The 11833-nt window shown below is 41.0% G+C and overlaps 1 protein-coding gene across 1 annotated transcript; it reads right to left on the reverse strand.

Annotated features, from left to right (window-relative positions):
* Positions 1–5677: 5677 nt before the first annotated feature.
* LOC116375841 (asparagine-rich protein-like) lies at positions 5678–6922 on the reverse strand. Its single transcript, XM_031833786.1, has one exon. It carries the CDS (start codon positions 6920–6922, stop codon positions 5678–5680), a length of 1245 nt encoding a protein of 414 aa, XP_031689646.1.
* Between the last annotated feature and the right edge of the window lie 4911 nt (positions 6923–11833).

Below are 11833 nucleotides of genomic sequence, written 5' to 3' on the forward strand. Positions count from 1 at the left end.
ACTTTGATATATAGGCCTAAGTCTGAGACAGTAAGAAAACACATAAGCAGAATAATTTCAACCACACCTGTTTCATCACAAAACCGGAGAACCACATCTGTCCGGTGAAGTCCACAAAACTCATTGCATGAAACAAACAGTTACATGACCTACAGCAGGGTCAAGCGAGTTCATGTTTCTGACATTAGGACTACTAAACAACTATTGATTTAGAACCACGAAGAGTTACTGCAAGTAGCAAACAAAACAGGAGCTGCCTCCACTATTCCAGCACCATTTCAACTTCACCATTTCAACATCATTTAATCACCTATGCTTAGTCTAGTAGTGACAACTAAAATACACCAAACACTATTTAGTCCAATCAACGTAAGCTAAATATGTGGTTGTCCATGGTTCTGATATCTGTGTTTGTGTTTGTGAGTGCAAGTATAAAAAACATGTTGACTCACTTTTTTTTAATGTGCCAGGACCATTCACAGCTGAGCTCACTGAGTTTAGCTTAACGCTGATTGGCTATTATTTTATACTTTCCTTATCAAGGGAGGACAAATGCTCTTTGGCTTCCCTTGTGTTCAATGCTACAGGTGACAATAATGACATACTCTTTTTGACCAGACATCATCAGATAGATACGCTACACAAACTGAGAAAGAGGTCCGCTGTTTCGTTCACTTGGATGCTTTCTGCTGTGAGATACATTCAGCCTCCTGTGAGTTGAAGGACATTTATGAAACACAGAGAGACAAAACATACAAAATAATGTAAGTTTTTTTCTTGGTCAATTTTTTTGGGGGGAAGCCTGACTTCCCTTGATATCTATGAATACACGTCACTACATACCCGGGATCTGATCTCACACTTTGACAAACATGTTTTCATTTTCCTTTCCTGTTTTTGGAAGTGGTTCCATGTTGGCTGGAGAGATTAGAAGGGCAAATTAAAGGGGAAGAAGATTAATTTATTCAGAAGCTCTGAGAGCGTTTGATAGGCCTTCTCTATATTTAGACAGCATAAATTCCACCTGCCTAATGTCATTTTGGTGATGGTGTGTGCATAATATGTATCTTCACGCATGCTTTCCATGTGTTTTGTGTGAGCGTGCTCAAGAGAGAGAGAAAGCAGAGAGAGAGAGAAAGTAGAGAGAGAGAGAGAGAGAGAGAGAGAAAGCAGAGAGAGAGAGAAAGCAGAGAGAGAGAAGCAGAGAGAGAGAGAGAGAGAGAGAGAGAGAGAGAAAGCAGAGAGAGAGAGAAAGCAGAGAGAGAGAGAGAGAGAGAGAGAGAGAGAGAGAGAGAAAGCAGAGAGAGAGAGAAAGCAGAGAGAGAGAGAAAGCAGAGAGAGAGAGAGAGAGAGAGAGAGAGAAAGCAGAGAGAGAGAGAGAGAGAGAGAGAGAGAGAGAGAGAGAGAAACCGCTCACACTCCAACCTCTTTTAAAGGCTGGAATTCCCCAACGAGTACAACCAATATGAGAGTCAGTCAGGCTGCAAATCAAGTTGGTTATTTGAACTGTTCCTTCATGAGAGAAACCCTCATTGCTGAAAAATCACATTACTCCTGCACCTGCGCATAGAAAACAGTAGCATCAGACCTACGGGTGAAACATAGCATAATCTACATTTTAATGAAAGGTTGCATTCCCAGAGTGCAGAAACAAAGAGACTTTCTGGAGTGGGTGTTTCAGGCTTTGAGAGTTGTCTGCATTTGGTGCCAGCTAAGGATCAAAGAAAAGCTACTATAGCGCAGCATTTTCCAATTGGAGGGTCAAAACCCCTGGAGGGCATAATCAGTCTCCCTTGAATTTCCCAGTTGTATAAACATTGTTTTGTCTATCTGGTCTAAATTCGAAAGGCATTAGTGGGTCAAATGTTTTCATTTGCCTTTCCTGTTTTTAGAAGTTTTTCCATGTTGGCTAGAGAGTCAGGCTGCAAATCAAGCTGGTTCTTTAAATTGTCCCAGTCACAAACACCACCACAAGTGATCAATTCTCCCATCTAGAACAGGCCAGGGTTGTGAATGGATATGGACAACATTTTCAGTCATACCAATGCTCAATAAATGTCACATATGTACAATAATAGTTAATGGACTTCCATATTAAGCCGCTTGGATACATTTACCCCATTCTAACACAACCTAGGAGACCTGTTCTGCATTCAACTCTCAGGAGTCAAAAGCACTTTAAAATGTGCTACAAATTCATTTTGGTAATGAATTTGTATCTTTGGTAACGCTGAAATATAAAAATACATTCCAAATTGCTTTGTGTGATTGCCTCACGGTCAGGCAAGGCAAAGCACACTAGGAATTATGATAATCTACTCGGAAACAAAGCACTCTTATCTGCACTGGGGAATAAAGAGAATTCTCCACTTCAGATAATCATACTTCTACTGCAGAACACCAGGCCAGACGACGTCTCTGCAATACAGGTCATGTTCTTAGGTGCCTCTTTGATTAATGAGAAACATATTTGGTCTCCGTCTGCTGCAGCTCGTGAGCACACAGTGGAATTAACAGAGCCAGAGAGAGCCCAGGGAACATTGATTAGTAATCAATTGGCTCTGCGTGGATGCAGCCACTTTCACACTGTCCATCTACTGTATACAGTATTGTTGGGTCAAGGTCATGATAAACATAGCATAACAATGCTAATTTTACCAGACTACCATTTGGCAGTGAGAGAGAGCCACTAGGGGTAGTTTAGTCAAATTAGATCCATGCAGCAGTTGCTCAACCACTATTGGCTAACGTTAACTAACTTGAGAATACTAATACTATACTCATATGATATTGTCTTAAAGGAACATGTTGAGAATAGATACAGAAGAGTAAGTAAATGTACATAAACAACCTATACATGATATTTCAACATGTGAATACAGTGTGTTGGAGGTTGTACAGTGAAGTGTTAAGTCGAACAACAGGAAACCTCTATGTTTATTTTAAATTGGTTGGAGGTCTGTCATTCTCAGTGAAATGTTCTTCTTTATTAATTAGTCCTTGCCACCATGGAAATGTGAAGAGCAACTGCTGCCACGGCAACGTGCAAATCAAGCAAGACACATAACAAACAGCAGGGGATATACTGAAGCTTCTTATCAACCTATACACTCCAATATCAGGGGTAAATACACACACACACACACACACACACACACACACACACACACACACACACACACACACACACACACATATATATATATATATATATATATATACACACTCACCCTTGTTCATGTGTATCCACACACACACACACACACACACCATTACATAAGGTTCTGTGCATTTAAAATGTTGCAGACAAACTTCTCTGCTTCCACAATAAGCCTCCTCTGTGAAGGTCACACATAGGTCATACATACAGGGATAGACATTTCCAACCAAACAGTTATTGTGTAATACATCATTGCTAATGGCTGCTATTGTGATCATTTGACTCATGAATAGAATCTAAAAGCCCATTTTAATAAGATAATTTCCGACCCATAAGGACCAGAAAGTTATCTTTAGTGAGATATACTGTCACCTGACCCCCAGAGGAGTGACAGGATACACACTAAGATTTACAACCCCAGAGAGGACATATCACATCTTACGACGCTATTACAAATGATACCCAAGTAAAGGTAACCTGCAGTAGAGGAGACGTGCAGGGCAGGTGTTCCCTTACCCCCATATGACATCCTGACAAGGTAATGGATTGGATGGGCTGAGCAGAAAGCCCCCCCTTAACTAAATCACCGCTTTGGATTGGATGGGCTAAGCAGGTGTTCCCTCAACCCCCATATGACATCCTGTCAAGGTAATGGATTGGATGGGCTGAGCTTTAGCAGGATTCTTTCTCTTCACAGCTGGCTACGTGATTATTGCAGCTGAATGGGTGTAACTTTTGTTGACAATTTCGATACCTTTTGGAAACAAAACACATTTTATAAGGAGGATGGGATCCATCCAAATCATTTGTCATCCTGGATCTTTTCACAGCACTTTAAGGCTGCGTTGAGACAATGATTTATCAGTGACCCAATCCCAGCTCAACTAATCCCTACCATTGTGACACAGAGTTGTCATAATGCTTCAGCAATTGTTCATTACAACAGGGAAGTCAGTAGACACAATGTAAGTAACCTAATGTATGTCCTGTTAACGGCACTGAATGCCTCTACTGGTCCTACAGCTATTGTATGCAGTAATCATGTGCCTATGAACCAGATGTATACTGTTAGCACTAAGCCGGTGTGCCCTAGGAGGAAGTCCACTGTGAGCAGCTCACCCTACACGATCATAGGGAACATGAGCACATCTACTGCTGCTAAGCTTCCCAGTAAAGCAATGTAAGCAAGTAAGCATCCCTGAAGAAAATTGCTCAAAATAGCCCACATTAATATACGTATGAAGCTTAAGAAACAAGGTTCATGAAATCAATAATTTTCTAGTAACAGATGACATACATATTCTGAAACTCACATAGATAATACCTTTGACAAGACAATGGTAGCAATACAAGGTTTTAACATTTATAGAAAATATATAAATGCCAATGGTGGAGGTGTTGCTGTTTATATTCAGAACCACATTCCTGTAAATATTAGAGAGGATCTCATGTTAAATACTGATGAAGTAATATGGCTACAGGTTCATCTGCCTCACCTAAAGCCCTTTCTGGTGGGAATCTGCTTCAGACCGCGAAGTGCAAGCAGTCAGTGTCTGGATAACATTTGTGAAATTCTTGATAATGTATGTGATATCAACAGAGAAGTATATTTTCTGGGTGATTAAAATATTGCCTGGCTTTCATTCAAGCTGCCCACTTAATAAAAAGCATCAAACTGTAACCAGTGTCTGCAACCTGGTTCAGGTTATCAGTCAACCTACCAGGGAAGTTACAAACAGCACAGGAATTAAAACATCAACATGTATTGATCAGATCTTTACGAATGCTGCACACATTTGCTTGAAAGCAGGACCCAGATCCATAGGAAGTAGTGATCATAATATGGTAGCCATATCTAGGAAAACCACAGTTCTAAAGGCTGGGCCTAATACAGTGTATAAAAGGTCATACAATACGTTTTGTAGTGATTGCACTTGACATGTTTATGAAATTGCTTATTCCAGTTGCTAATAAACATGCAGCCACTAAGAAAACGACTGTTAAAACTGTTAAATCCCTGAGGATTGATGAGGAATTGAAAAATGTTGTGGTTGAGAGGGATGAGGCAAAAGGAATGGCAAATAAGTCTGGCTGCACAACCGATTGGCAAACGTATTGCAAACTGAGAAATCATGAGACTTAACTGAATAAAAATAAAAATAAACTACACTATGAAAGCAAGATAAATGAAATAAAGAATGACAGTAAAAAGCTTTGGGGAACCTTAAATTAAATTCTGTGAAAAAAGGCAAACTCAGCTCCAACATTCTTTGAAGGAGATGGTTCATTCATCACAAAACCAACTGATATTGCCACCTACTTTAATAATTTTTTCATTGGCAAGATTAGCAAATTTAGGCATAACATGACACTACACATCCAAGTAAAACTGACCAAATTATGAAAAACAAGCATTGTAATTTTACATTCTGTAAAGTTAGTGTGGAAGAGGTAAGAAAATGATTGTTGTCTATCAACAATTACAAGCCACCTGGGTCTGGCAACTTAGATGGGAAATTACTGAGGAAAAAAGCGGACGATATTGTTCATCTTCTTGTTAATATTCTTGTTCAACCAACTGTTCATATAGTTGTTCATCTTGCTGTTCATCCTATTGTTCATCTTGTTGTTCATCTTGCTGTTCATCCTATTGTTCATCTTGTTGTTCATCTTGCTGTTCATCCTATTGTTCATCTTGTTGTTCATCTTGCTGTTTGTCCTACTGTTCATCTTGTTGTTCATCTTGCTGTTCGTCCTACTGTTCATCTTGTTGTTCATCTTGCTGTTCATCCTACTGTTCATCTTGTTGTTCATCTTGCTGTTCATCCTACTGTTCATCTTGTTGTTCATCTTGCTGTTCATCCTACTGTTCATCTTGTTGTTCATCTTGCTGTTCGTCCTACTGTTCATCTTGTTGTTCATCTTGATGTTCATCCTACTGTTCATATTGTTGTTCATCTTGCTGTTCATCCTTCTGTTCATATAGATGTTCAACTTGCTGTTCATCCTACTGTTCATATTGTTGTTCATCTTGCTGTTCATCCTTCTGTTCATATAGATGTTCAACTTGCTGTTCATCCTACTGTTCATCTTGCTGCTCATCTTGCTGTTCATCTTGCTGTTCATCCTACTGTCCATCTTGTTGTTCATATTTTTGTTCATCCTACTGTCCATCTTGTTATTCATCTTGCTGTTCATCCTTCTGTTCATATATATGTTCATCTTGCTGTTCGTCCTGTTGGTCATCTTGTTGTTCATCTTGTTGTTCATCTTGCTGTTCATCCTACTGTCCATCTTGTTGTTCATCCTATTGTTCATCTTTTTGTTCATCTTGCTGTTCATCCTACTGTCCATCTTGTTGTTCATCTTGCTGTTCATCCTACTGTTCATATTGTTGTTCATCTTGCTGTTCATCCTTCTGTTCATATAGATGTTCAACTTGCTGTTCATCCTACTGTTCATCTTGCTGCTCATCTTGTTGTTCATCTTGCTGTTCATCTTGCTGTTCATCCTACTGTTCATCTTGTTGTTCATCTTGCTATTCATCTTGCTGTTCATCCTACTGTTCATCCTTCTGTTCATATAGATGCTCATCTTGCTGTTCATCCTGTTAGTCATCTTGTTGTTCATCTTGTTGTTCATCTTGCTGTTCATCCTACTGTCCATCTTGTAGTTCATCCTATTGATCATATTTTTGTTCATCCTATTGTTCATCTTTTTGTTCATCTTGCTGTTCATCCTACTGTCCATCTTGTTATTCATCTTGCTGTTCATCCTTCTGTTCATATATATATGTTCATCTTGCTGTTCGTCCTGTTGGTCATTTTGTTGTTCATCTTGTTGTTCATCTTGCTGTTCATCCTACTGTCCATCTTGTTGTTCATCTTGCTGTTCATCCTACTGTTCATCTTGTTGTCCATCTTGTTGTTCACCCTACTGCTCATCTTGTTGTCCATTTTGTTGTTCATCTTGTTATTCATCCTACTGTTCATCTTGTTGTTCATCCTACTGTTCATCTTGCTGTTCATCCTACTGTTCATCTTGTTGTTCATCTTGCTCTTCATCCCACTGTTCATCTTGTGGTTCATCTTGCTGTTCATCCTACTGTTCATCTTGTTGTTCATCTTACTGTCAATCTTGTTGTTCATCCTACTGTTCATATTTTTGTTCATCTTGCTGTCCATCCTACTGTCCATCTTGTTGTTTGTCCTACTGTTCATCTTGCTGTTCATCCTTCTGTTCATATAGATGTTCATCTTGTTGTTCATCTTGCTGTTCATCTTGTGGTTCATCTTGCTGTTCATCCTACTGTTCATCTTGTTGTTCATCTTGCTGTTCATCAAATCAAATCAAATTTATTTATATAGCCCTTCGTACATCAGCTGATATCTCAAAGTGCTGTACAGAAACCCAGCCTAAAACCCCAAACAGCAAGCAATGCAGGTGTAGAAGCACGGTGGCTAGGAAAAACTCCCTAGAAAGGCCAAAACCTAGGAAGAAACCTAGAGAGGAACCAGGCTATGTGGGGTGGCCAGTCCTCTTCTGGCTGTGCCGGGTGGAGATTCTAACAGAACATGGCCAGGATGTTCAAATGTTCATAAATGACCAGCATGGTCGAATAATAATAAGGCAGAACAGTTGAAACTGGAGCAGCAGCACAGTCAGGTGGAAGTTGAAACTGGAGCAGCAGCATGGCCAGGTGGACTGGGGACAGCAAGGAGTCATCATGTCAGGTAGTCCTGGGGCATGGTCCTAGGGCTCAGGTCAGTTGAAACTGGAACAGCAGCATGGCCAGGTGGACTGGGGACAGCAAGGAGTCATCATGTCAGGTAGTCCTGGGGCATGGTCCTAGGGCTCAGGTCCTCCGAGAGAGAGAAAGAAAGAGAGAAGGAGAGAATTAGAGAACGCACACTTAGATTCACACAGGACACCGAATAGGACAGGAGAAGTACTCCAGATATAACAAACTGACCCCAGCCCCCCGACACATAAACTACTGCAGCATAAATACTGGAGGCTGAGACAGGAGGGGTCAGGAGACACTGTGGCCCCATCCGAGGACACCCCCGGACAGGGCCAAACAGGAAGGATATAACCCCACCCACTTTGCCAAAGCACAGCCCCCACACCACTAGAGGGATATCTTCAACCACCAACTTACCATCCTGAGACAAGGCTGAGTATCTGTTCATCTTACTGTTCATCTTGCTGTTCATCTTGTTGTTCATCCTGTTGTCATCTTGCTGTTCATCCTACTGTTCATATAGATGTTCATCTTGCTGTTCATCTTCTTGTTAATTTTCTTGTTCATCCTACTGTTCACCTTGTAGTTCATCTTGAAGTTCATCCTACTGTTCATCTTGTTGTTCATCTTGCTGGTCATCTTGCTGGTCATCTTGCTGTTCATCTTGCTGTTCATCCTTCTGTTCATATAGATGTTCATCTTGATGGTCATCTTGCTGTTCATTCTTCTGTTCATCTTGCTGGTCATCTTGCTGTTCATCCTTCTGTTCATATAGATGTTCATCTTGCTGTTCATCTTGTTGTTCATCTTGTTGTTCATCATTTTGTTCATCTTGTTTTTCATCTAGCTGTTCATCCTACTGTTCACCCTACTGTTCATCTTGCTGTTCATCTTGCTCTTAATCCTACTGTTCATCTTGAGGTTCATCTTGTTGTTCATCCTACTGTTCATCTTGTTGTTCATCCTACGGTTCATCTTGTTCTTCATCTTGCTGTTCATTTTGCTGTTCATCTTGCTCTTCGTCCTACTGTTCATCTTGCTGGTCATCCTACTGTTCATCTTGATCTTCATCCTACTGTTCATCTTGCTGGTCATTCTACTGCTCATCCTGCTGTTCATTTGTTTGTTCATTTGTTTGTTCATCTCGTGAAACTGGAAACTGGAAACTGGAGGAGCATTTGACCCATTAATGTTCTCCTCTTTTGTAGCAGGATTGTTAGCTAGCTAGAAATACAAACACATCAAAACAACAGCAGGTAGAGGACATTTCTGACGAAATGATTCTTACAAAAAGAGAGCACTAACCAAGACCCAGTCAAACGTAATGTGCATGTATATTTAACCACAGTGATGAGAAGTCCTCATCTGTTTGTTATATGGAATACTGGCCAAGGAGATAGAAAATGCGAAGAGAGAGAAGAGCTAAATGCCTTAGCTACTGCATGGGAGATGATCTCTATAGCACATTATTTACAGCCTGGTGAAGCCACAGGCCAGGCAACATACACACGCACACACACTTTAGTATAATTTGCAAAATGTATTAAATGGACTGGCTAATAGGGATCTCCCTCACTTGGTTGGCTTCCCCTGGAGAAGAAATTTAAATGAGAATAAACATACTGTACATGTGGGTGGCCAGGCGCATACACACACACACACACACACACACACACACACACACACACACACACACACACACACACACATATATATATATATATATATATATATATATATATATATATATATATATATATATATATATATATATATATATGTGTGTGTGTGTGTGTGTGTGTGTGTGTGTGTGTGTGTGTGTGTGTGTGTGTGTGTGTGTGTGTGTGTATCCACACACACACACACACCATTACATAAGGTTATTTGTCCCCCAAAAAACATTGCAGCCATACTGTGAGACTGTTCTGGCTCATAACTACTGTCATCAGTTTGAACTCAGTCAAAATGGAATACCAGAATAAAATAATGATTTCCTATAGGTCGTTAATAAAACGTCACAATAAGGTGCAAAGCATTTGATTTGCCTGCTGGGGGGCAAGGGGACCCCAGCTCCGCTAAAACCATTGACAACTGCGTGCTGTTTTCCAGGGATTGTTAAATCAACTTTAATTATTTTGTTGTAATGTCACCCCTTGAAGAGCATAGTTAGAGCTACACATTTCCGATTATTCCATGCAAAAAATAGTGCAAATGTATCTCGAATCAGAGTTATATAGCAAGTAACTGCATGCTTTTCATGATCAATAAATATCAATTGATCATGTAATTTCAGATGTGTAAGGGTAGACTCACGATATTGCTCAATATTGGCCACCATTAATTGGATATTTGAGTGACATAAAATAAAAGTAAACTATACCTGACAAGTGTGAGTGGTTTAGGTTCATTTCCCATTTTTGTTGCCTCTACCTGTCAAGCAGAGTGGTTTTGGGACATTGAAATATTTACTGATAGAGCAGACAGCAATGGAGGTCAACTGAAATTATGATCAAACAGCCTGCTCTAGAGGGGTTTATGGGAAAAAACCTGAACAGCAAAGGCATGCATGCCCATTGAAATGTACGGAACACCGCACACGGCCCATTGAAATGGAGAGGACATTGCACATGGAACATTGAAATGGAGGGGACACAGCACACGGCCCATTGAAATGGAAGGGACACCGCACACGGCCCATTGAAATGGAGGGGACACCGCATACGGTCCATTGAAATGGAGAGGACACCACACATGGCCCATTGAAATGGAGGGGACAGCGCAAATGGCGCATTGAAATGGAGAGGACACAGCACACGGCCCATTGAAATGGAGGGGACAGCGCAAATGGCGCATTGAAATGGAGAGGACACAGCACACAGCCCATTGAAATGGAGGGGACACAGCACACGGCCCATTGAAATGGAGGGGACACCGCATACGGCCCATTGAAATGGAGGGGAGACAGCACACGGCCCATTGAAATGGAGGGGACACCAAACACGGCCCATTGAAATGGAGGGGACACCGCATACGTTCCATTGAAATGGAGGGGACACTGCACATGGCCCATTGAAATGGAGGGGACACTGCACATGGCCCATTGAAATGGAGGGGATCACTCTACATGGCACATTGGCTCATCCTGTTGTAGCTACATTTGGGGAGAGTCACTGCAACACTATGAATATATCTATCCCCAATATGATGCATGGTCATTTCTGCTACATTGTCTCTGCTCAGAGTGGGTACTGAAGTGGATGTCACACTAACCTACTAACTAGACCAGTGGTTCTCATTCCTCTATTGGGGACCCACAACAATTCCATGGTTTTGGGGTCCCAAGACGTTAATCCCAGAATCCTCCCTACATGGTCAAGCAAGCCCTTATGCCACTCTCTGCTGAAGATGAGGCTCACATACAGCAAGATGATAGCATACCATTTTTTTTGTATGATTATTATTTTTAACCATTATTTAACTAGGCAAATGCTTATTTACATTGACCGCCTACTCTGGCAAATCCTAACCCGGACGACGCTGGGTCAATTGTGCGCCGCCCTATGGGACTCCCTATCACGGCCGGTTGTAATACAGCCTGGAATCTGACCAGGGTCTGTAGTGACGCCTCTAGCACTGAGATACAGTGCCTTAGACCGCTGCACCACTCAGGAGCCCACACTTCTTCATGATGCAAGCTAGATATACAGACCCGACATCTGTTGACTTGTTATTGTGTGATGACAGTGTGACAATGTGCAGGACATGCCAATGGCAATGTAATCTAGCCCATTTCCTGCCATTGGCAAATCATGTGAGCTGTATAATCAGGCAGCCACCAGAAGAACTGGACAAGGTTTTTGAAAGTCCTCTGGAAATTAATGTAAATGAATGCAACTAATTCAATGTAAGGTATCATTATATACGTAAGA

Source organism: Oncorhynchus kisutch, linkage group LG1 (genome assembly GCF_002021735.2).
Source record: "Oncorhynchus kisutch isolate 150728-3 linkage group LG1, Okis_V2, whole genome shotgun sequence".
Taxonomy (NCBI): Eukaryota; Metazoa; Chordata; class Actinopteri; order Salmoniformes; family Salmonidae; genus Oncorhynchus; species Oncorhynchus kisutch.

Coding starts and splice junctions, on each gene's coding strand:
- LOC116375841 (XM_031833786.1), bottom strand. CDS start 6,922: ATGAATAACAAGATGGACAGTAGGATGAACAGCAAGATGAACAAAAAG.